Genomic DNA, 27211 nt, shown 5'->3' on the forward strand with positions numbered 1-27211 from the left:
TGTAATGGACAGTGAGAGGTCTGCCACTCTCTCTCCCCCTGCACTGTGTAATGGACAGTGAGAGCTCTGTCACTCTCTCTCTCCCTGCACTGTGTAATGGACAGTGAGAGCTCTGTCACTCTCTCTCTCCCTGCACTGTGTAATGGGCAGTGAGAGCTCTGTCACTCTCTCTCTCCCTGCACTGTGTAATGGACAGTGAGAGCTCTGTCACTCTCTCTCTCCCTGCACTGTGTAATGGACAGTGAGAGCTCTGTCACTCTCTCTCTCCCTGCACTGTGTAATGGACAGTGAGAGCTCTGTCACTCTCTCTCTCCCTGCACTGTGTAATGGACAGTGAGAGCTCTGTCACTCTCTCTCTCCCTGCACTGTGTAATGGGCAGTGAGTGCTCTGCCACTCTCTCTCTCTCTCCCTGCACTGTGGAATGGACAGTGAGAGCTCTGTCACTCTCTCTCTCCCTGCACTGTGTAATGGACAGTGAGAGCTCTGTCACTCTCTCTCTCTCCCTGCACTGTGTAATGGACAGTGAGGGCTCTGTCACTCTCTCTCTCCCTGCACTGTGTAATGGACAGTGAGAGCTCTGTCACTCTCTCTCTCCCTGCACTGTGTAATGGGCAGTGAGTGCTCTGCCACTCTCTCTCTCTCCCTGCACTGTGTAATGGACAGAGAGGGCTCTGTCACTCTCTCTCTCCCTGCACTGTGTAATGGACAGTGAGAGCTCTGTCACTCTCTCTCTCCCTGCACTGTGTAATGCACAGTGAGAGCTCTGTCACTCTCTCTCTCCCTGCACTGTTTAATGGACAGTGAGAGCTCTGTCACTCTCTCTCTCCCTGCACTGTGTAATGGACAGTGAGGGCTCTGTCACCCTCTCTCTCCCTGCACTGTGTAATGGACAGTGAGAGCTCTGTCACTCTCTCTCTCCCTGCACTGTGTAATGGGCAGTGAGTGCTCTGCCACTCTCTCTCTCTCCCTGCACTGTGTAATGGACAGTGAGAGCTCTGTCACTCTCTCTCTTCCTGCACTGTGGAATGGACAGTGAGAGCTCTGTCACTCTCTCTCTCCCTGCACTGTGTAATGGACAGTGAGAGCTCTGTCACTCTCTCTCTCCCTGCACTGTGTAATGGACAGTGAGAGCTCTGTCACTCTCTCTCTCCCTGCACTGTAGAATGGACAGCGAGAGCTCTGTCACTCTCTCTCTCTCTCTCCCTGCACTGTGTAATGGGCAGTGAGAGCTCTGTCACTCTCTCTCTCTCCCTGCACTGTGTAATGGACAGTGAGAGCTCTGTCACTCTCTCTCTCTCTCTCTCTCCCTGCACTGTGTCATCGACAGTGAGGGCTCTGTCACTCTCTCCCTCTCTCTCCCTGCACTGTGGAATGGACAGCAAGAGCTCTGTCACTCTCTCTCTCCCTGCACTGTGTAATGGACAGTGAGAGGTCTGCCACTCTCTCTCCCCCTGCACTGTGTAATGGACAGTGAGAGCTCTGTCACTCTCTCCCTCTCTCTCCCTGTACTGTGGAATGGACAGCGAGAGCTCTGTCACTCTCTCTCTCCCCCTGCACTGTGTAATGGACAGTGAGGGCTCTGTTTCTCTCTCTCTCTCTCCCTGCACTGTGTAATGGACAGTGAGAGCTCTGTCACTCTCTCTCTCCCTGCACTGTGTAATGGGCAGTGAGAGCTCTGTCACTCTCTCTCTCCCTGCACTGTGTAATGGACAGTGAGAGCTCTGTCACTCTCTCTCTCCCTGCACTGTGTAATGGACAGTGAGAGCTCTGTCACTCTCTCTCTCCCTGCACTGTGTAATGGACAGTGAGAGCTCTGTCACTCTCTCTCTCCCTGCACTGTGTAATGGACAGTGAGAGCTCTGTCACTCTCTCTCTCCCTGCACTGTGTAATGGGCAGTGAGTGCTCTGCCACTCTCTCTCTCTCTCCCTGCACTGTGGAATGGACAGTGAGAGCTCTGTCACTCTCTCTCTCCCTGCACTGTGTAATGGACAGTGAGAGCTCTGTCACTCTCTCTCTCTCCCTGCACTGTGTAATGGACAGTGAGGGCTCTGTCACTCTCTCTCTCCCTGCACTGTGTAATGGACAGTGAGAGCTCTGTCACTCTCTCTCTCCCTGCACTGTGTAATGGGCAGTGAGTGCTCTGCCACTCTCTCTCTCTCCCTGCACTGTGTAATGGACAGAGAGGGCTCTGTCACTCTCTCTCTCCCTGCACTGTGTAATGGACAGTGAGAGCTCTGTCACTCTCTCTCTCCCTGCACTGTGTAATGCACAGTGAGAGCTCTGTCACTCTCTCTCTCCCTGCACTGTTTAATGGACAGTGAGAGCTCTGTCACTCTCTCTCTCCCTGCACTGTGTAATGGACAGTGAGGGCTCTGTCACCCTCTCTCTCCCTGCACTGTGTAATGGACAGTGAGAGCTCTGTCACTCTCTCTCTCCCTGCACTGTGTAATGGGCAGTGAGTGCTCTGCCACTCTCTCTCTCTCCCTGCACTGTGTAATGGACAGTGAGAGCTCTGTCACTCTCTCTCTTCCTGCACTGTGGAATGGACAGTGAGAGCTCTGTCACTCTCTCTCTCCCTGCACTGTGTAATGGACAGTGAGAGCTCTGTCACTCTCTCTCTCCCTGCACTGTGTAATGGACAGTGAGAGCTCTGTCACTCTCTCTCTCCCTGCACTGTAGAATGGACAGCGAGAGCTCTGTCACTCTCTCTCTCTCTCTCCCTGCACTGTGTAATGGGCAGTGAGAGCTCTGTCACTCTCTCTCTCTCCCTGCACTGTGTAATGGACAGTGAGAGCTCTGTCACTCTCTCTCTCTCTCTCTCTCCCTGCACTGTGTCATCGACAGTGAGGGCTCTGTCACTCTCTCCCTCTCTCTCCCTGCACTGTGGAATGGACAGCAAGAGCTCTGTCACTCTCTCTCTCCCTGCACTGTGTAATGGACAGTGAGAGGTCTGCCACTCTCTCTCCCCCTGCACTGTGTAATGGACAGTGAGAGCTCTGTCACTCTCTCCCTCTCTCTCCCTGTACTGTGGAATGGACAGCGAGAGCTCTGTCACTCTCTCTCTCCCCCTGCACTGTGTAATGGACAGTGAGGGCTCTGTTTCTCTCTCTCTCTCTCCCTGCACTGTGTAATGGACAGTGAGGGCTCTGTCACTCTCTCTCTCTCTCTCTGCACTGTGTAATGAGCAATGAAGACACTCTCGCTCTCCTGCAGTGTTTAATGGGTATTTGATGCAGAATATTTGGTGCAGGAATACTTTCTATTTTCACTAAATGCTGCATCTCTGACAGTAAATGTGTGGCATCAAGTGGAGTCTTTGATGTCCAAACCCACCACAGATCAAAGTGAGGAAACAGAATATTTGGCGACAATTTTCAAAAATGAGAAACACGTGTACAATATTTCTCAGCAATGTTGAGTAATGTGACTTCAGTGTCCAGCTGTTAGAAACACAGCAGGCTCTAAAATTGTGTCCGGTTAGCTACAAGTAAACCACCATGTGAAGCAACCGGATTTTCCGTTTCAAGATTTGTCTAAATCAACAGCCATCAGCGCTTTGAAATGAAACCCAGACGAGACACTGATTTGATTTTTTATATATATATATAGCACTCAATGTCATATCCTGAAGTCTTCAGAAAACCATACGGGATTTGCCTAAGCGGATTATAAATATCTTATTTTCCTCTTCCACCCAAGGCCATTACTGATCTCTCCCCAAAATGAATTAATTAATCTTTTCTAGTCTGCGTCAGTCAAGCCATTTTAGCTAGTGTTGTTACAGAGGGATCTCTCTAAGTCTTCACCAAATACTTCAATGATCTCAGAACGAGAATATAACTGAGGACTCAAACTATGCCACAAAGGCGGCAAAATCTAAGCAACTCCCCCACCTTCCCAACTGCAAGCTGCAGACTGGTCCTCTAGGGTCTACCTGATGGCTTGCCCATTTGGGCATGGCTACCCACTAATGTGGCAAAATGACCCCCTTAAGTGTTTCTCACCTGATGACTTCAGGGCCTTGATTAGTTGAGGAGTGGGAAGGCCAACGTCAACCTTCCCTGTTCTGGGCTTAATCAGGCAGAGTTCTCAGTGGCTCTACACCCAGCACTTTCCCACCTGATTATCCAGCACCCCATTTTCTCGCCGGCTCCTCAACTCGCCATCCCTCAGCCTCTCCAGCCTGGTCACAGGCATAACATCTATCCATCATGTTTATACTGCCTCCCTCCCAGAATCTCAACATGGTGTAACTGGCCACTGCCTCAGAAATCCTTTAGGCAGGATATGGATTTTTTTTGTTTGCATTCTCTATGGCTTGGTTTGAATCCCTCAGTTCGATTCTCGTTCTGAGATCTTTGAAACTGAGAGTCCAAGGGTGTCTTTCTGGGCGGGAAACTCATTACATCACAGATGAAGGGCATGGAAAATCTGCAAGTAAGATCTCGCCGGTGAGATTTTGATCCTTTACGCTGATGGCTAACCCGGACTCAAAATTATCTTCCAAGAGTCAAATACGCGACTCTAATACAGACAACATTTTCAGCACAGAATTCCAAATTTTCCCAAGTCCTTCTGACATTAATAAGTGGGATTGCAGTTCAAACATCTGGATTGCATTTGAAGCTATTTTTACTTCACAGTGACCCACATTGGGCTGCAATTGCAAATCCAGATGTGACAGACTGACACATCGAAGATCAAGGTGGTGTTCGATCCAGATCCAGTCATGATTACCGCCACCGATCATGTTCCTCTGACTTGTCTTTCACCATGTTAAACAAGGATAGGCTCACAAATTAGATCTGTGAGAATCAACATGAAAATCTGAGCAAAGAACAAGAGACGCAGAGAAAATCGTTCTGGACGGCAGCTACATGGCTACCAGCTGAATCACTGTGCTAAAATCTGTATGATTATGTAAATCTGCAAAGTTCATACTTAATTCTCTTAATTAATACCGTGCTCCCCAAACAACTGCCCCAGATATCACAATCTGTGCCACAGGAAAAGCCTTCTATCCCAATTTTCAGACTGGTTCACTCACCCTCTTATTAAAATGCAGCTAAACTGTCATCTGTGAGCCAATCTAGATTTTGAATTTATTAGACCTGATGTGCAGATTCTCCCAAAGCGCCTACAGTCCCCGTAATATCCTGGAACCCATAGCAACATTACAAGGACTGCAGCAAAGAGTTCCTTTCAGCCGCTAAAATTGGCACCGAGAGAAAACATGATTTAAAAAAACACTGAAGAAAATGAGACGCGAGAGATATAGGGAAAGAAGGAAGGAAGGAAGGGGGTGAATTTATATTGCAGCTTTCAGAATCTCAGCATGTCCCATGGTGAGGCCCATAAATGGCCCATTACTGACCACTTAAGGGCCTCGCCTGGTTGAGGTTTAGGAAGGCTGATGAAATGCTTTTGAAGTTTAGCTACTGTTGGAAGGTAGGGCATGGGGACTACAATGCTCAAAAAGGGATCTGGTGAGCACTCTTTAATTCCACTTCCTTCTAAAAGACCTGAATGCAAAAACATATGATCCCAATGCATAGGATCAAGGGATATGGGGGGGGGGAAGGGGGGGGGGAAATCAGGATATTGAATATGATCAGCCATGATTAAAATGAGTGGCAAAGCAGACTCGAAGGGCTGAATGGCCTACTACTCCTTCTATTTTCTATGTTTCCATGTACCTCCAAACGTTAGGAAACTTCGACAGCAGCTTCGACCGAGAAAGTATGGTCACACGTACAAAGTAAAGAAAAAATATCTAGAGATGATTGTAACACTGGAATCTCTTCTTCTTTTCTCTCCTGAAGGCTGACATGTCCACAGGCTTCGAGAGCTCACCATGGCCTCACCTTGGTGACCAGCTCTCATGTCTGAATTGGCGTGATGCTCGTCAGCTGACTGTCCAACTGTGGTAGGAGAGCAAAGCCAAGCTCGATCCTGTCTTCACAGAGCATCACAAATGGAAATGCAATCAGGGACTGGAATCCTGGCTGAGTTTTCCTCATTTGTGGCCATGGGTTTCTAAGGTACACTGGAGTGCACCAACCACTGTGCTGACTGCGAGAAGATGGCACATCAAATACGGTTGAAACTTGACCATACGTTATAGGAGTAGAATTAAGCCATTCAGCCCATCAAGTCTGCTGCACCATTCAATCATGGTTGATATTTTTCTCAACCCCATTCTCCCACCTTTTCCATGTAACCTTTGACCCCATTACCAATCAAGAACCTATCTATCTTTGTCTTAAATACACTCACTGACTCGATCTCCTCAGCCTTCTGTGGCAATGAATTCCACAGATTCACCACCCTGTGGCTGAAGAAATTGCTCCTCATCTCGGTTCTAAAAGGTCAGTCCTTATTCTGAGGCTATGCCTCAGGTCCTGATCTCTCTCATTAATGGAAACATCTTCTCCACGTCCACTCTATACAGCCCTTCTAGTATTCTGGAAGTTTCAATGAGATCCCCTCTCATCCTTCTAAACTGCTTAGAGTCCAGACCCAGAGTCCTCAAACGTTCCTCATACATCAAGCTTGGATTCCCGGGATCACTCTCTTGAACCTCCTCTGGACTCTATCCAAGGCCAACACATCCTTCCTTAGATACGGGGCCCAGAATTGCTCACAATACTGCAAATGTGGTCTGACCAGAGCCTTATAAAGCCTCGGCAGTACATCCCTGCTTTTGCATTCAAGTTCTCTCAAAATGAATACCAACATTGCATTTGCCTTCCTAACTATCAACTCAACCTGCAAGTCAACCTTAAGAGAATCCTGAACTAGGACTCCCAAGTCTGTTTGTGTTTCTGATTTCTGAATTCTCTCCCCATTTAGAAAATAGTCAATGCCCCCATTCTTCCTACGAAAGTGCATAACCACACACTTTCCCATGTTGTGTTCCATCTGCCACTTCTTTGCCCACCCTCTGAACCTGTCCAAGTCCTTCTGCAGCCTCCCCGCCTCCTCAATACTACCTGTCCCTCCACCTATCTTGGTATCAATGCCTCAGTTCCTTACATCAGAGAAAGCATTGAATATTCCTGCATTATCCTACATTGTCTTAGGATGACATCGTTCTGTGAATACGAGGGAAGGGAGAGTCCATTCGCACACTGATTTGTGCGCATTGGCTAGTTTAAACCAAATAAACTGCTTATTGTAATAAGGAGAAACCATGTTTATACATAATTACATAAGAAACCTTAAAATCTTGAATCTGGCTTTGCCTGAAACATTTTTGACACTTTTGTGGTGTGACACAAAGCTGTAAAGTCATTTAACAACTTATCAAAAACTTTCATTTAAATTGCATTCTTCTGAAAGGCAGGTTCTGCATACTTGGTAATAATCATCTCGCTGATTACAATTAAAAACTGGCTGAATGTATTTGCTCAGGGCAAATGATTTGCATGGAAATGACAGTTTCCTTATACACTTAGTAAAAACCGTTCACAATTCAGGTTTGTGGCTATTTTGATCCTTTTTAAAAAGGAAACTGATTCCGATGCTGAATTACTTAACCAATTTTGAGGATTTAAAAAAACTTTTAAATGGGATAATTGCCACTGAATTTTGCAACATGAGATTGCTTTGGCAGATAAGGCAAAGGAGGATCCAAAGAGTACAGACCCACCGTCAATCGAGCTTAGTGGTAAAAACTGGGCGGCATGGACAAGTTGGGCCGAAGGGCCAGTTTCCATGCTGTAAACCTCTATGACACTTTTCTCAGTTGAACAAAAGGGTCATGAAAAACTACAATTGGACCATACCTTGTACGATTATGTGCACCCGCGATGTCCTTGGATGGTTGAGAGTTTGAACTGAACATGTGTATGGGCCTTCGTCATACACATCCACACGCACTATTTGAATGCTGTATTCTGTTTGGCTGTTAGTCACGATAACCACTCGAGGGTCTAGCGACCACTTATCCTTCCCTGCATAGAGTATACTGGAGCGATTCAACCATGCCACTCGCGTCACTCCACTGTCAATAGAACATCTGAAACGGGATCAGAAAAGAAAAGCAGACATCAGGATGTGAAGAAGTGCGAACAGTGAAAATAAACCACCTTTTATCGTCTCATGAATAACCACAATGATTGCATAATGAACCTTAATATGGAGCAAAACAAGGCCACTTGCTGAGGTTATGGTTTTGGTTTCTCCAATGTGTTGCATTACATTGGAATATTTAATTCAATATCAATTAAGATTACATAAAAGGAGGGAAGAGAAGGAAAGGCCAAGGAAACAAAAATTGTTTCTGAAAAATCTCCAACAGTAATTAAAATCTGATGGAATGAGACTTCACACTCAAAGAGACTACTTCTCAATGCCATTTGGAGGGGTTATTTGGCAGTATTTAAGAGTTATCATGCCATTAAGTACCACATTGAAATAGATAAATCCTGAATTGTTGCAGAAATTTAGTCTGTACTTTTATGTAAATATAGGAATTTCAAGGCGTTCAATATGTATAAATGGGGATCCAGGGAAAAAGTGCCTTTTTGCAGTTTATGGCGAGCAGCATATATGCAACTTCTGGATTTTAAGTATTTAACTGCACATCCTCAGGTGACTGTGTGGTGTTAGCGTGTTCTCCCTGCTTCTGCGTGGGTTTCCTCTGGATACTCCACTTTCCTCCCTTGGTCCAAAGATGTGCAAGTTAGGTTGATGGGCCACGGTAAATTGCCCTCAAGTGTCAGGGGGACTAGCAGGCTAAATATGTCGGGTTACAGGGATATGGTCTGGTTGGCATTGTTGTTGGTGCAGGCTCGATGGACCAAATGGCCTCCTTCTGCACTGTAGGGATTCTGTGATTCTATCTATCCCAGGGTGCGCCCCTCCACCCAATACATCCATGGCTCCTCATGCCCCAATGCCAAACTGTCCACCCACCCACATCCCCATGGCTCCTCATACCCCTCTGCCAAGCTATGGCATTCCACTCACACCCCCATGACCCCTCAGTGCCACCATGCCCCCCCTATGGTGCTTTGCACTGTACAGAATCAATGAACCCTGTAGTTACAATAAGCTGTGTTAGAAAAAGCTTCAAAACTGTCGTTCATTTATTCATTGCTATCCGCTATGTTAAAAAATGAGTCATTTCACTGCAAGGCAATAAAATGATCCAGTTCCTTTAAAGTATAAGTAACAAAAACCACAAACCCTTGAAACCACTTAAGCTTGTGTAAACAAACATTGTGAAACTGACCGCAGAGACCAGAGAGCCAGAGCTGTCAATGAAGCAGTGTTTTCCCTTGGGCTCAGCTGTCAGCTTTCTCTCTGCCATTATCCCTCTCACTCAACATTCATGTGAACACCTGATCCCTGCAATGCTGCATCAATGACACTGTGAACTCTGAACTTTTACACAGTTCTGTTTTGCGCACCTCAGCTTCAAATAATTATACAGCTTGTGCGTTTAGAATTGATTCTTAATTTTAGCAATCAGGACTAAATGAATAAAGTAAGAAGTCTCACAACACCAGGTTAAAGTCCAACAGGTTTATTTGATATCACGAGCTTTCGGAGCGCTGCTCCTTCATCGAGTGAGTGGCCTCTCACCTGATGAAGGAGCAGCGCTCCGAAAGCTCGTGATACCAAATAAACCTGCTGGACTTCAACCTGGTGTTGTGAGACTTATTATTGTGCCCACACCAGTCCAACGCCGACATCTCCGCATCATAAATGAATAAAATTACAGTTTAACCCTCTGCCGTTTGGCCATTCACACCTTCGATTCTCTCCATGGACTGCCATTAGCACCTCTTAGCCTTTTCCCTTGTTTTTGTGCTATGAATCACCTTTCATTCCGTCACCCTACCGTATAAATATCTCACACTTTCTTTGCCTTTTAACTTTGACAAAGGATCATCTGGACTCAGCTCTTTTCTCTCCTTAGAGGCTGCCAGACCTGCTGAGATATTCCAGCATTTTCTCTTTTGGCTAAATGAGTGAAGCTTTTGTTTCACTCTTCACTGCCGCCACCAATTTGAAAGACTTACCGGGATAAGTTTAAGAGCAGTGCAGTTTTGCACTCATCTTGGCTTTCTCGTCTGCAACTACATAGCTAACATTTGCAACTGAAAAGTTAGAGATGTTTCTATTGGAAGTTGAAACATAGAAGCCATCAAACTAGTGGAATTTCCATCGGAAATAAATTATATTCCCTTGAGTGGTCCTAGAGCAATGCCTACAGTAGCAATTAGTTTCCTCTGTGCTTTAACCATTCTGTCAGAGCTTCAGCTCTTCCACCATTTGGTGCTCAACTTGACAAGATTTAATTAACTATGTGTACGTTCCTCACAACCTTTCTTAACGAGAGCTGACTCTTGTACCATCGCTGTCATTGTTGTGGTTTTGTGCCTTGGAGTTACGCAGAGATGGCACTCACCAGGTCCTATGAGAGAACAGGTTATTTTTTTTCATCTCTGCTTTCTCATCTTTCTTTGGTTTCAGTTTCACTTTCTCTGTAACCACACCCACAGGCTTGACTAAACGCACACAGCACAGAACACAGTCAACAGACATACATAATCAAACACTGAACAATTGAATATAACAGCCACTACTGTCCCTGGGCTCAATACTATCCATGGAGGTCAATGGGCATGATGGGGATGTCCGCGACAACCCTCCACAGCATCAGAGATAAACGGCCAATTGAATCATAGAAACCCTACAGTGCAGAAGGAGGCCATTCGGCCCATCGAGTCTGCACCGACCACAATCCCACCCAGGCCCTACCCCCACATGTTTACCCGCTAAGCCCTCTAACCTACGCATCTCAGGATTCTAAGGGGCAATTTTTAACCTGGCCAATCAACCGAACCCACACATCTTTGGACTGTAGGAGGAAACCGGAGCACCTGGAGGAAACCCACGCAGACACGAGGAGAATGTGCAAACTCCACACAGACAGTGACCCGAGCCGGGAATCTAACCCGGGACCCTGGAGCTGTGAAGCAGCAGTGCTAACCACTGCGCTACCGTGCCGCCCAGGAATTGTGGCTAAATCAGTATGACGAAAGGTGCTCGAATGTGAGCCACACATTCATCGTTAAGCCAGAGCACTGAAGATCTACATATACATTCAGGGTAGCTTATATCTTGCTGCTTTTTCCTTTGGAACAGGGTTGGTTCATTGTCTGTAATATTGGCCAGAATATTATGCTCCAATTCGCATGAATGGCGGAAGGAGTGCAAAATCTCACGAGAGGCCCAAAACGTGTTAAACAACACTGGGATGTCTTATTGTGATTGTCTCTGTCCCCTGGCCACTAATGTAACCACAAGACCATAAGATATATGAGCAGAATTAGGCCAATCGGCCCATCAAGTCTGCTCTGCCATTCAATCATGGCTGATATAATTCTCATTCCCATTCTCTTGCCTTCTCCCTGTAACCCTTGATCTCCTTCATTGATCAAGAACCTATCTATCTCTGTCTTAAAGACACTCAATGACCTGGCCTCCACAGCCCTCTGTGGCAATGAGTTCCACAGATTCACCACCCTCTGGCTGAAGAAATTCCTCCTCATCTCAGTAACAGTATTCCCAGCGTTGAACATCGGGAACTACAATGGAATAAATTCAATCTAATTATCAGGACTCTATGCCGGACAATCCACGACCCCGCCTCCCCTAACCCCACCTGCCGACGTTATGACTGTCCTCTCACGACATGCACCTGGCAGGCAGAACAGGACAGAGAAACTCAGCTAAGTGGGGTCTTTTTTCTGAGTTCCTCACATGATATGACAGAGAAAGCTACCATTGGGGCTGGCCGCTTCAATGCCCTTTTTCCCACTCACTGCGACACTGCATTAAAGACATCAAATTCCGCCCATTGTTATTCATATTTAAACATTCGAAGACTTAACCTGGTTTGATATTTATGTAATTGTGGTATAGCAGCACTGGTCTCAAAGCGAAGGTTTTAGATTGCTTAGAGCAGTCTCAATGTAAACCTTTCAAATTCAACGAGTCTGAGGAAGACTCATTACAGCATTTGAACATCAACCACAAAGTTGATTTTTCCTTGATGCCGGCTCTTCTGAGCTTTACAGGTTTCACTGAGGTGGCACATCTCTCGAGACTTACACTTTTGGAGTGGAAAGTATAAAAACCCATTTGAAACAACGTCAGAACTGCTGGCTTTATTTTTTAACCATTTGTGGAACAAGGGCACTGCTGGCTGGCCAGCATTTATTGCCTATCCCTAGTTTCCCTTCCTGAGTGGCTTGCGAGACTATTTCAAAGGGCAGTTCAGAGTCAACCACATTGTTGTGGCTCTTGAGTCACATGTAGGCCAGACCAGGTAAGGACAGCAGATTTCTTTCCCTAAAGGACATTAGTGAACCAGATTGGTTCCATGGCCATCCGTAGATTTGTAATTCCAGTCTTTTTTTTTAATTGAACAGAAATTTCACTATCTGCCGTGGTGGGATTCAAACCCTGGTCCCCAGACCATTAGCTGAGTCTCTGGATTAATGGTCGTGATAATGGCCATCGCCTCCCCTTCACCTGTCAAGGTCCAGCGTTGCTGAGGCACAGATCTGACTACAGCAAATTTTAGCATGTTTATTAGTAAGATGTAGAAAATTTCTCAGTATTTTTGAGTCCCCAAATAGCCACAGGATGAAGCTTGAAAAATGACCGTCTCCTATTTTAGATTTCTGCAGCTGTGTTCTAGACCACATAATAAATGAAAAGCAACTCGATCACTGAACAGATTCAAGGTGATATTTGCATTGTTTTCACCGTGAGGAAGAGGTGCAAGTGATTCACACTTTCAAACAATTAAAACGTAGTGCAGAAATTTTCTGCAACTCAAAGGTGTTTCAAGAGGAAAAAAAGCTACTAATTTAATTTTCTATTCATCCATTAAGCCTTGTCCCCAAACAAGTTCACAATTTCAGTCAGTATAGCTTTTGCTGAATAATTATCTAATTCAATACCACCAAGAAATTCATTTTCCATAACCAACCATCCACTACATAATCCATTCTCAATTATATCTTTAAAGCCATCAGGCAGCACTGTAATATAATCGCTTGTTTAAGCTGCTTTATATGTTTCTTGCTGAAACATCTGCACTATTGTCCGTGACTATCCCATGCTTACGTCACCATGCTATTTCTACCTTCATCCCCAAATGATTAGAGTGCTTTGTTCTCTTGGCAGATTTTGTTATCAAACTTCTTTTGTTCTCCGTGTGATTTTACAGTGCACGTATAGAATCATACAGCACCGGAGGCCATTTGGTCCTTCATGCCTCTGTTAGCTCTTGGAATGGGCCATCCAATGAGCACCAATGGTCCTGCTCTTCCCTCACGATCCGAAAAATCTCTCCTTCTCAAATATAGATCCAATACCCTCTTGCAAGTGCTCCTCTCCTTCCTTCTTTTCATCAATAAAACAATATATTTCATTATCATTTAAATTCATAATTGCTGCCAGTTGGTCCCTTTTGTCCCTCAGAAACAAAGTGTGTCCTCTTTGAAGTAACTCTGCTACCTTGGTCAGGTTGGGGGATTTTTAAAGTTTATTCATTCATGCCACAAGCCGGCTTACATTAACACTGCAATGAAGTTATTGTGAAAATCCCCGAGTCACCACACTCCAGCACCTGTTCGGGTACACTGAGGGAGAATTTTAGCCTGGCCAATGCACCGAACCAGCACATCTTCCAGACTGTGGAGGAAACCCACTCAGACATGGGGAAAACGTGCAAACCCCGCAGACGTGACCCAAGCAGGAATTAAAACCGAGTCTCTGGCGCTGTGGGGCAGCAGTGCTAACCACTGTGCCACCCATGTTGTAAGATGTAAGCATTATATCAAGTTTCACGTCATTGTCCATTTAAAAGAAAATCATAACTTGCTCTTTCAGCACCTTTTAATTATATCCAGAATTCAACGCTGGCGAGATTCTCCAGTCCCGCTGACGGTGCACCCCCGCCATGGGTTTCCTGGCGGTGAATCAATGGGAAATCCAATTGGCAGAGGCAGGATCAGAAGATCCCGCCACCGGCCGACAGCGCACCACCTCCCACCATGAGAAACACACGGTTGGGTGGCCGAAGAATTCCGCCCTACATTCTGGTTCAGTGCCATGTTCCACCCAGTCTTTCAAAGAATTGTGGCAATAGCGTATGTTTGTGCATAAACCAAAGAGATCAGCAGATCTCTGGTCCAGAAGTTGAAGTTTATTTATTAGTCACAAGTAAGGTTTACATTAACACTGCCATGAAGTTACTGTGAAATTCCCCTAGTCGCCACAGTCAGGCGCCTGTTCGGGCCAATGCACCTAACCAGCACGTCTTTTGGACTGAGCACGCAAACCGGATCACCCGGAGGAAACCCACGCAGACACGGGGAGAACGTGCAGACTCCGCACAGACAGTGACCCAAGCCAGAAATTGAACCCGGATCCCTGGCGCTGTGAGGCAGCAGTGCTAACCACTGTGCCACCATGCTGCCCAAGACGTTGTTGGTAAAATAACGGCAAGTAAATGCCCAAAGATTTGTGGCAGAGATGCAATCTCCCACTAGTTGCAGATCGCCACAAATTGCTCACAGATGCTGTCAGAACTGCTGAGATTTTCCAGCATTCCCTGTTTTTTGCTACTGCAAGTTGCTGGACGCTTTGCCCCATTCCAATGTTAATCTCAGAAAAACAGCAGCCGAGCACCAACCTCACTATTGTCACGATATTGCTGCATTTGGCGCTCCTAAAATAGATTGAATTCTCTGTGGAAAGTTAGGGCGGGCACTTAACTCCGTAAGGAATTTTTTTTTTAAACAGGAGAGATTTATGTTCCTGTAAAATGCCCTTCAATCTCTCCAACCCAGAAACTGCAGTTTCATTCCTGCAGGTAGTGAATTGGTCATTGAGTTTTCTAAAATTAAATTAAAGTCTTTTTTTAATCCTGCAATTCCTTAGTCTATTTTATTCCCTCTTTTTCTTAGCCTAATCATTCTCTCTTTTATTTTCAGCCCTAATTTAAGATTTAGGGCTGGAAATAAAAGAATTTTGCGTCAGATTTTGCAGGAAACAGTGGATACGCTGCAGGAAAGGATGTCCCGAGGAATGGTACATTGGGGAGACCATGCAGACGCTACGACAATGGATGAATGAACACCGCTCGACAATCACCAGGCAAGAGTGTTCTCTTCCTGTTGGGGAACACTTCAGTGGTCATGGGCATTCGGCCTCTGATCTTCGGGTAAGCGTTCTCCAAGGCAGCCTTCACGACACACAGAGTCGCTGAGCAGAGACGGATAGCCAAGTTCCGCACGCATGAGGACGGCCTCAACCGGGACCTTGGGTTCATGTCACATTATCTGTAACCCCCACGACTTGCCTGGGCTTGCAAAATCTCACTATCTGTCCTCTCTGGAGACAATACACATCTCTTTAACCTGTGCTTAACGTTCTCTCCACTCACATTGTCTGTACCTTTGAGACGTGATTTACAAAATAAAGACTCGCATTCCAACCATTATTTTGTAAATTGAGTTTGTGTCTTTATATGCACTGTTTGTGAACAGAACTCCCACTCACCTGACGAAGGGGCAGCGCTCCGAAAGCTAGTGGATTTTGCTACCAAATAAACCTGTTGGACTTTAACCTGGTGTTGTGAGACTTCGTATTGTGTTTACCCCAGTCCAACGCCGGCATCTCCACATCATAAAAATGCACCACAGAGCTGAAACATCAGCGGCTCCCACAGAAAGCTATTTTCTCTTTCTCCTCCTAAGTATGTTGCTGCCATGATGTCCTGTGCGGATGATATGCAAACGGTGGAAAGAAGCCACACCTTGTTGACTAAGCAACAAATATCAGGCATCCACCGTCCATTCAAAAACAACTAAACTACATAACCTCTCATGGGCATTTCATTCTTCTGAAGCAAAAAAATCGGAACTCTGCAGCCAATTATTATTCAACCTATTAAGAAATCAATCATTGCTGCTTCATACTCAATAAATCCCCTTGCGTTTTCAGCCATGCATTTTAGAAATTGCAGCACATTGTACCCAGTTTTAATCAATTCTTTGTAAATTGACTGCCAAGTTGCTGCTGGCTCAGTTGTGCGTATGTCCAACCTCTGCAGGTCTTTAATGAATTTTCTCCTAATTATTCATCAAATACATTTTCACAATATTTTGTATTCTTTGGCTAATGCAGCAGTGGATGCAGCAACTTGTTTTGCTGCCCTCTTACCTGCTTTCAGAACGTCTCTGTTCTTAGTGAATATTTGGTTTACAGTTGCCTACAAATCCCCATATAAAAATAGCATTTGGGAACTGAAAACACTAGTTTTCGCTGTGTTTAGCGAACTTTGATTAACGTGGCCACCATCTCAACTAGTGTAGACACAGCATGGATTTTTTTTATGCGAGGCAGAGGCAAGAATTCTCCAATCTTGCCCGGAGCTGAGATTCTCCAGTCCCGCTGCAGTGAACGGAGGTTTGGCGAAGTGCCAGATTCTCCGTTCTCGCTGGCAGCAGTGGCGGGGTGTGCGAGACTGGAGAATTTGAGCTCGGGTCTCAGGAGAACGATCTTGGTGTCTCAAGAATAACAAAGGAGGAATTTACTGATCGTCTGACAGAATCTTAAGCTGTGAGCAAGATATTCTTGTTTGGGTTCACTTTTTGTGCTCATTTGATCGGCCACGGATCTTTTTTAAAAACTGCTGCTTTATTTGCTGTTTAACTAACAGCTCCACGGCACTGGTTTCTCACATCAAGGTAATGGTGGGATTTTCCAACCCCCCCCCCACCCAGCCACCAGGATGGTCTGATCCTCGGAAGTCAATGGGACTCTTTGCTGGGCTGCCAAGTGTCCTGTGGGGAGTGGGGGAGGGCACAATGGGGCCGGTCTCAGGCTAACTCCTTGGAGGATCCATTCGCTGATTCAGCCTGACTGCCTCTGCCTTCAACGAGGTATAGCTCCTGCTGCAACAATACAGGCCGGCGACTTAGTGACTATTCCATTTGCCTGAGCTTCCTAAAGTGCTGAGGCCAACTCTGTGACCGTGTGGAATCTTGGGCCCCACACAGTGCACGGAAGATTGGCAGCCCATTTCAAAGTACAAAAAGTCAAACATGTTGGTTACTTTACTCTTCCACCCCACTTTAGTGCAAAGTCAACTCTCGAAACAGGCACGCAATACAATAAAACAAAATATAATGGTAATTTAGCCCAGCGAAAGCCATCCAACACAAAATATGTTACCATTTCCGCAGCGCATTATCCACATTTGCCATGAATGATTTTATTTTTTTGGGCTGAATTCCCAAAAACTTTTTCGTTAACCAGGTAGAATGTTTCTTGTGGGACACTTGACACCAATAAAAGTCCACAGCTTGTTATTCCCATCTCTCACTGAACTAGTAATCCAGAGGCCCAGGCTGATGTTCTCATGACTCGGTTCAAATCCTATCAGTGCAGCTGGTGCAACTTAAATTCAGTTAATACATCATAGAGAATCAGAGTCCCTGCGGCCCATCGAGCCTGCACCAACAATCCCACCCAGGCCCTATCCCCGTAACCCCAAACATTGACCCTGCTAATCCCCCTGACACAATTTAACATGGCCCTTCCACCTAACCTGCACATCTTTGGAGTGTGGTAGGAAACTGGAGCACCCACAGACACAGGGAGAAAGTGCAAACTCCACACAGACAGCGACTCAAGCCAAGAATTGAATCCGGGCTCCTGGCGCTGTGAGACAGCAGCGCTAACCACTGTGCCACCATCCTGCCCCAAATCTGGAGTACCAAAATACTAGTCTGTCATGGTGCCTTCCAAAAGTCCCATCAATTTCTAGAAAAGCTTATCTGATTCACCACTCTCCTTTAGGGAAGGAAATGTTCTGTCCTTACCAGGTCTAGCCAACAAGTGACTCCACAGCAATGGGGCTAACTCTGAACTGCCCTCTGAAATGGTTCTAGCAAACCAATTGTTTCAAGGGCAATTAAGGATGGGCAAAAAATGTTGGCCCTGCCAGCGACGCACACATCCCACGAGATCATTTTTTAAAGTTACGGTACAAGACTGAATCTGAAACCAGTAGTAAATTATTTAAAACTTTATATCGTCCTGTTAAAATAAAATGCTTGTTTATAATTATTCTGTGCTCACTTGTTAACATGACTCAGTTGCCACTGCATATTTTTCCCATTATTTATTTCCTATTGCGGACTCTCGGCTCCTGTTTAAAAGCAGCCCTTGGATGCCACTCTCAATCTAGTAATGAAGCAGATGTCACTGGGGAGAGAGGTTTTTTTTTAAACAAGAACTGCTAATCTGAGATATTGCTTCCCTCCAATTCTTGGCAGAAAAAGAAGAAATCGAGACAACATGAGGCAAAACAATATATAATGCCAGCAAGAAATATTCACCATAAATAATGGAGAAGGAATTAAACAATGCAAAGGAACAACTTGCTAACCGTGCGTTTAATTTATTTCCTGATATTTAAAACGCAACAAATTAATTCTTATGTCAATTCCACATGTGTAATCAAGAATATGACAGGTGTGACGATACTGTGTCTTTAAGAAATGTATTTGAATCATGTTCCTTTGCAGGATTTGGTCAGCACTGTTTTTGTCTGTGACTGGTGTTCTTTATTGTTGCTGAAGCAGTATAATTGATATCATGTTGATTTTAATCTGGACTAATGCAGTGTTCTGGGGTTGTATGGCCCTTTCAAATTGCTGAGTGGGGTTATTGACTGGTCAGGTGATATGCCTGGGGACAGTTTTCTCCATAGAAAAGTCCAATATTTCGTTTCATTTTCTCAGTTGCTGCTAGAAGCTGGTGGAAGATGGCAGTGTCTCTGCCTCTCTCAAAAGGCTTGTTAAAAGTTCCAGGACTGGGGAAGCCTCAGAGAATTGATTCAACATTCAAAGGACCAATTAGCAGCAGGGGTCAAAAAGCTGAAGATCCAGCATCACATAAACGTACTTTTGTTTTGTGCCAAGTCTAAAGAAGGTTGTCTGTTTGTGGGATGGTGTTTGACTTGGAACAACAAAGATAGCTAGCTGTCAGGAGTATGCTGGGTTATATTTAAGACTTGTAATTGGTTAAAGTTATGCTAATTCTTTTTGATTATATTTGGACTGTGTTCTTAAATAAACTTTGCTTAATAAAAGCTTCCTAGTGGGTCACTTGAATCTTACCTGGAGTGAAAAGCCTTGTGCTCACCCATACCATAATCACATTTAAAACTTAGGGTCCAGCCTAACTTTATAAAACGCCTTGGAGTTTCTGGCCTGGGTCTTAACACAAGTTTATTTCTTAAACAGAAAAAAGTGATACTGTAACATCATCAGCTTAACAGTAAGGACATTGAAAACTGGTGCTATAACCAGCTGGATTTTCACAGTAATAACAGCTGAGGGCCAGCCCGGTTTCTGTTCCTTTCTTATCTATCTATCTCAGAAGATGAGGGGAGCAGGTAAGAAAGGCTGGGGTGGAGGCACAGTTCCATATTTGTCTCTGCTGCACACACCCAACTGAGAAAATTTTGATGGTGACAGTGGATGTGAAAAGTTGAATATGAGGAGCTTCATTTGATTCTCCAGTATCAACATCCCATCGCACCTTCCAGAGTGGTACTTGAGCTCCCAATCTCTGCCCAATAAGTGTCGAGCTGCTACATCCTGAACAAAATGAAATGAGGAATTTTAAGTAAAACTGATTTACACAAGGCCATCAGTGGACAAGCTAGGTTTGCATATATAAAATCCAGTCAGTGCGTTCCTCATACTGCTCTGCACTAAGAATACTTTGCTGCTGATTAATTAGATTTTGACATAGAAATGCGACTATTAGATAGCCTTTTGCATTAATTATTATGTGTGTTCATATCATCCCTACCATTCTAGCAGTTTTTCCCGGGTACATTGAATTAAATGGCATTGCAGTCATCATTTGGGCTATTATATCTGCTCAAACTAAAGTTCATCAACCTGAAATGTTCACTCTCTTTCTTTCTCCACAGATGTCATCTCATCTGTTGAGTATTTTCAGCATGTTTTTACAGAAGTTTTTATAAAGCTTATTTATTATTGTCATAAGTAGGTTTACATTAACACTGCAATGAAGTTACTGTGAAAATCCCCTAGTCGCCACACTCCGGTGCCTGTTTGGGTACACTGAGGGAGAATTTAGCATGGTCAATGCACCTAACCAGCATGTCTTTCGGACTGTGGGAGGAAACCAGAGCAACCAGACAAAACGCACACAGATACGGGGAGAATGTGCAAACTCCACACAAACAGTGACCCAAGCTGGGAATCGAACCTGGGTCACTGGTGCTCTGAGGGAGCAGTTCTTCCGATTTCCAAAATCTGTACTATTTCACTACTGGGTGGCACGATGGCACAGCGGTTAGCACTACTGCCTCACCCGGGTTCAACTCCCGGCTTGGGTCACTGTGTGTGCGGAGTCTGCACGTTCTCCTCATGTCTGCGTGGGTTTCCTCCAGGTGCTCCGGTTTCCTCCCACAGTCCGAAAGACGCGCTGGTTCGGTGCATTGGCCATGTTAAATACTCCTTCAGTGTACCCAAACAGGCGCAGAGTGTGGTGACTGAGGGATTTTCACAGTAACTTCATTGCAGTGTTAGTGAAAGCCTACTTGTGACACTGATAAATAGACTGAAACTCACACTTGCATTGGAAACAACAGATGCCAGTTTCCCACAACAATGTTTCTTTCCTATAACATGGGCAATACGATATTATATTTAAATATGCACCAGTATAATTCATCACAGGCCATCTCTATTGAACATGTCCTCGAAAAACCACGTCAGAATGTGTGTTTAAACAACAGTGTCAATGTTGTGCAGCAATTCCATTGCTCAGTGCAATTCTTCCTTGGTTTCAAGTAGTAATACAGGAACATTGCAACAGGAAGACTGCAAAATAATCCCGGAATACCCAAGGGAAATGTGGCATCTTGTGCGACCAAGGTTTGTTTAGTGCTCATTAAAGAGGAGCAAGTACAATATACAAAGTAATGACCCCAATGGGCTCTGCTGTCCTTGCAAAGAAAATGGAATGCTTTTGGCATAAAGCTGTAAATGTGTCGGCGATTTGTTTTTCTACATTGGCCCCCAGCTGATCTCAGCAGCAGCGTGGCACCATGATTAAGTGTTTGGTTTCTCATTTTTAACAATCCCTCTAAAAATACGTGAATTCAAACCGACACTATCCTGTTATCTGCAGGCTGACTGTGTTACCAGTGTGAAAAAAAAGGCACCTTGACCACTTCAGGGTGAAGGCGACGCAATGTTCTTCCCTTCCCCATTTTGATTTTTAAAAATCTCATCAGGGCTTCACAAGATAAATATTTGCAATTGAATTAAAATGTATGGCCTTGCTTTCTTTCCCTGCCCTCTCCCACTGGCTATGATCCATCTATTTCACATGGCAGGATGAAGGGTGTTCACACCTACTCTTGGGCAACTCACCATGTCATGCCCTTCAAAACCCAGGAAATGCCCATGAGAGGATATGTGGCTTAGTATTCTTTAAGTGGATGGTGGGTGCCCGATATTTGTTATTTAGTCAAAAGGGTGTGGCTTCTTTCCACCTTTTGGGTGGCACAGTGGTTAGCACTGCTGCCCCACAGCGCCAGGGACCTGGGTTCGATTCCAGCCTCCGCTGGCTCTTTATGTGGAGTTTGCACATTCTCCCAGTGTCTGCGTGAGTTTCCCCTGGGTGATCCGGTTTCCTCCCACTGTCCAAAGATGTGTGGGTTAGGTCAACTGGTCGTGCGATATTGCACCTTAGTGTCAGGGAGATTAGCAGGGTAAATACGTGGAGTCACGGGGATAGGGCCTGGGTGGGATAGTGGTCGGTGTAGCTCAATGGGCCGAATGGCCTCCTTCTGCACTGTAAGGATTCTAGGATTCTAAAACCCAGGAGCACCTACCTCTTTGAACAAGCATTTGGTTAACTCCTTATGCACCTCCACCTCAAATTTTCTTTGATCACACTCCGATTAGATGCCTCGGAGGATAGAATTTTATAGTCCCTTCCGAAAAATGCAGCAAGCCATTCAAAACTCCATTGGCTTCAGCGGGACTGGAAGATCCTGCCAGCAGGATGGGCTATAAAATTCCCCCGTGGAATTTTTAATCTACTGAAGGTGTTATATCAATTCAAATAATTCTTGTTGTTGTTGTTTCCGAACTCAGATTAACAGCAAGGTGTGAGGTTTCCGAGTTTGTACTCGAACACTGTGGAGCTAATCTACAATCTTGAGTGCAATGAACATCCAGCAAACAGGAACAGGTATAGACCTTGCGGGCCTGAAACCTGCTGCACTGTTCAATATAATACCCCTTAATCCCTTTAGTGCCCAGAGCTCTCAGTCTTGAATATACTTATCAATGATTAAGCACAATCTTTTGGGTAAGAGATTTGCAAAAATTCACAACCCTGCAAATTCAGAAATTTCTACTCATCATTGTCCTATATGGCTGACCCTTCACACGGAGATGGGGAGCCATAGTTCTCAACTCGACAGCTGGAGGAAATAGCCTCTCAGCATCTTGCATGTCAAGCCCTCTAACAGTTTTAAACATTTCAGTGAGATCACCTCTTATTCTTCTAAACTCCAATTTATAGATGTCCTTTCTGCTAAATCTCTCCTTGTAAGGAATCAGAGATCCCCAACAGTGCAGAAGGAGGCCATTTGGCCCATCAAATCGGCACCGACTCTCCGACAGAGCATCGTACCCAGGCCCTATCCCCATAAGACCATGTATTTACCTCACTAACCCCCCTTAACCTAAACATCCTCGGACACTAAGGGGCAATTCAGCTTGGCACATTTGCCTTCATCAGTCGGAGCATTGAGTACAGGAGTTGGGGGGTTATATTTGGGATGTTCACAAGATTGATTCCAGAGTTGAGGGGTTTGACTTGAGAGATTGGACTAAACTGCCCTATACTCCCTGGAGTTTTGAAGAATGAGAGGAGATCTAATTCAGGTGTACAAAATGATAAAGGAGATTGGCAAGGTAGAGGTGAAGACGATGTTCCCTCTCGAACAAGAGATCATCATTTTAGCATAAGGGGTGGCAGACTTAATAGAGAGATGAGAAAAAACTATTTCTATCAAAGGATCGTGAGTCTCTGGAATTCACTGCCAGAGTGTGGTGGATGCCAAGACTTAGAGTAAATTTAAGGAATAGGGAGTCAGATTTTTAGTTTGAAACATTTGAAGGGTGATGGTGAACGGGCAGGTAAATGGAGTTGAGGCCGAGATGAGATCAGCCGTGATTGTATTAAATGATGGAGCAGCCTCGAGAGGCTGAATTGCCAATTCCTACTCCGAGTTCTCAAGATTCTTATAAAATCATCTCTCCCACCAGCATTCACTTTGACCTGGGTTCCAGTGGTGATCCCACGTCTCAAGGGTGTGTCGCCGCCTTCACGGTCACATTCCTGTATCATAAATATGCCAGCCTCCGATTGGCCCACAACTCTTGGAAGGTGGGACTTATACTCCTGAGGTCCTTGATCTCAGGTGAAAGCCTATCCACGACTGGTCCATGAAATGCCTGGGAGATATATTGGGCCTTCTCAAAAATTGCTGACTTGGTGCACTCGCTGCCTCGTCAGCTAATGGCCAAGAGTTGAGGTGCAGGTAAATAGTTCTTTGAAAGTGGCAACACAGGTAGACAGGGTGGTGAAAAAAGCATTTGGCCCACTTGCCTTCATCGAGCAGAGCATTGAGTACAGGAGTTAGAACATAAGAACATAAGAAATAGGAGCAGGAGTAGGCCATCTAGCCCCTCGAGCCTGCCCCGCCATTCAATAAGATCATGGCTGATCTGAAGTGGATCAGTTCCACTTACCCGCCTGATCCCCATAACCCCTAATTCCCTTCCCGATCAGGAATCCATCTATCTGTGATTTAAACATATTCACCGAGGTAGCCTCCACCACTTCAGTGGGCAGAGAATTCCAGAGATTCACCACCCTCTGAGAGAAGAAGTTCCTCCTCAACTCTGTCCTAAACTGACCCCCCTTTATTTTGAGGCTGTGCCCTCTAGTTCTAGCTTCCTTTCTCAGTGGAAAGAATCTCTCCACCTCTACCCTATCCAGCCCCTTCATTATCTTATAGGTCTCTATAAGATCCCCCCTCAGCCTTCTAAATTCCAACGAGTACAAACCCATCTGCTCAGTCTCCCCTCATAATCCAACACCCCTCATCTCTGGTATCAACCTGGTGAACCTTCTCTGCACTCCCTCCAAGGCCAATATATCCTTCTGCAAATAAGGGGTCCAATAGGGGACGTTCCCTGCTATTGGAAGGATTTTATTAAACAGGAAAGGGTGCAAAAAAGATTTCCAAGGATAGGCTGGGACGTTTTTCCTGGCGTGTAGGAGGATGAGGGGTGACCTTATGGAGATTTATAAAATAATGAGGGGCTCAGATAAGGCGAATAGCCAAGGTCTTTACCCCATGATAGAATCTCTACAGTGCAGAAGGAGGCCAGTCAGCCTAATGAACCTGCACTACAATCCCACCCAGGCCCTAACCCATAATCCCACGTATTTACCCTGCTAGTCTCCTTGACAATATGGGGCAATTTAGCATGGCCAATACACTAAACCTGCACATCTTTGGACTCTGGGAGGAAACCAGAGCACCCGGAAGAAACCAGAGCACTTGAAGGAAACCCACGCAGACACAGGGAGAATGTGCAGACTTCACACAGACAGTGACCCAAGGCCAGATTTGAACCCGGGTCCCTGGTGCTGTGAAGCAGCAGTGCTAACCACTGTGCCACTGTGCCGCCCTAATTCTGTTGTATTCACAGGATACCAACCATTTTCTGAAAAGCACAAATTTGCATGGATACAAGCAAAAGGCAGGACAGTGGCAACAGGTGAATTGCTTCTTCAGAAGACCACAGCAAACAGGATGGGCCAAATGGCTTTCCTCACTGTTGTAATCATTCTATGATATGGATGAGGAATTTAAGACACATTTTATTCACAAAATCTGTTCTAGAAAGCAATTAGCATTTTCAGGGATAGAAAGGAAGGATTCAAAGGAAAGAGGAAAAGTGAACAGCCATTCATCTCAATAATCTTTCTGTTTCCTAAAGGTCAAAACCAATTTACACTTTTGTGGTTTATTTAATTTAGTGAGCTATTTTAATATGCAGAGGTAAAATGAGAGCGTTCAAAGATTTCTCTCTTATTCTGCAGCTCATAGAACACTCTCTCTAAGCTATCAATCAGACATTGCAATCTTCATTACTTAACCTGAACAGGGATCATTCAACAAATGACATTCCCGTGACATAATTAGAGTGCAGCACTGTCACAGTGTGTCTGTTCATCAGCCCGTGTCTTCAAGACCCACGCAAAGACGTGCGCATGGCTGTACACTGACAGCTCACTCTAATATTAATGCGACACAACATTGTCAAAGGTATCACCTTTCAGCCCACACAAAACTGTGTGTTTGCTCAAGGGGTATAGAATCTTTTGGCATCATCCCATTGCGCAGCACGGCACTCGCTCAGCTCCGCATCCTGCTCAACATCTCTCCTTCAACCAGTATCGCCAAAAGAGAAATATCCACCAAAAGTAAATCTTTCCAAAATATCCCAGAGAGTATTTGACCATCTGTCCTTGAAACTCAACAATCATTGCCTGATCAGGAGCTTTCAACGGTTTTTGCTATGAAGCCACCAACTATGTTATTGTATGTTTTAACCACTTAATTGAACGTCTTTCGGTCTTGCCAAATTAATCCACATTATTCAAACTAAAAACTAAAACAGCTAGAGCCAGCACATCCATGGGGAGAAATTTGTTTATGCACCTTTACAAATATACCCAGATTCCTGGGGGTTAGGCAGGCCACTTCCCGTGCTTCAATTGTATCATTGTGGGGAGGCAATAGCATCGTGGTATTGTCACTGAACTAGTAATCCAGAGATCTGGGGGGGGGGTCCCAGGTTCGAATCCCACCATAGCAGATGGTGAAATTTGAATTAAATAACAATCTGGAATTAAAAGTCTAATGATGACCACAAAACCATTGTTGATTGTCATAAAAACCCATTTGGTTCACTAATGTCCTTTAGGAAAGGAAATTTACCATCCTTACCTAGTCTGGCCTATATGTGACTCCAGAGCCACAGCAATGTGGTTGATTCTTAACAGCCCTCAGGGATGGGCAATAAATGCTGGCCAGCCAGTGACCACGACATCCCATGAACGAATAAAAAAAAATACATTTGATGAGTTGGATATAAAAATGATGACATTTAAATGGGAGTTTGCTTGCCTCAATTTACTCTTTGGGTGAGATTTTCCAGCCACGCTCACCGCAATGCTGGAAAATCCCACCTGAGGTCAACGGACCTTTGCATGGTCAGTGTCCCGCCCGCCACGGGAATCGTAGCGGGTGGAACGGGAAGGTTCATGTCTGCTACTTTTTTGTCACCAACTGACCCAGAATTTGCTGCCAAAAATCGGATGAGTTTATTGAAGTTTGCTGCTATTAATGTGGAAATTGTACAGTAAATTGCAGTGAGGAAGACATGCGTCATGAATTGTGAATCACCATAAGCTACAGGATGATTTTCTCTCAGCTCATCCTCTGCCACCCAGTGAGTTTTGTGAAGTTACTACATTTGCGCATTAATTGCCAATTAAATGGCAAAAACAAAGAGGATTGCCTGAAATGGATTAATTACCCTCAGGAAGCGCAGCTCTTGACTTAGTTCAAATCACCTTATCAAACTGATAGTTTCCATTGCTGGGCCTCAAATTTAGCTTCCGTTTCCATCTGCAGAGTAATGTTCTGCATCAGTGAAAATTTAAAACGTCTTCCGAACAACATCTTCTCAAATGATCCTGAGCTCTTCCACAAGACTGCTTTGAACAGTCAAGGAAACAAACAACGCAGTCCGTCACAAGTCCTCCGAATGTCAAAAGGCTGAATACAAAACACTCGCCTATAAATCAATGTAAATCTTCCAGATGAATAACTAAGCACTGTCAGAATCAATTTCTTTTAAATTATAATGGAAAGGTCCTTTAAGCAATGGGACACTTTGCCCTATTAATCAGCTCTTAAGGCTTCTGATAGGGCTTGACACTAATAGAGTTGAAATGAAGTC

At 44.9% G+C, this 27211-nt stretch overlaps 1 protein-coding gene across 3 annotated transcripts in view; it reads right to left on the bottom strand.

Annotated features, from left to right (window-relative positions):
- Positions 1 to 27211, bottom strand: part of LOC144479846 (opioid-binding protein/cell adhesion molecule-like) — a 1112572-nt gene that overhangs the window by 647437 nt on the left and 437924 nt on the right. For all 3 annotated transcript variants that reach the window (XM_078198839.1, XM_078198838.1, XM_078198840.1), the window contains exon 2: positions 7790 to 8022. In XM_078198839.1, coding sequence (XP_078054965.1) covers positions 7790 to 8022 — 233 coding nt within the window. The remainder of the gene's footprint in view (positions 1 to 7789; positions 8023 to 27211) is intronic.

This window comes from Mustelus asterias, chromosome 27, assembly GCF_964213995.1.
Source record: "Mustelus asterias chromosome 27, sMusAst1.hap1.1, whole genome shotgun sequence".
Classification (NCBI taxonomy): Eukaryota; Metazoa; Chordata; class Chondrichthyes; order Carcharhiniformes; family Triakidae; genus Mustelus; species Mustelus asterias.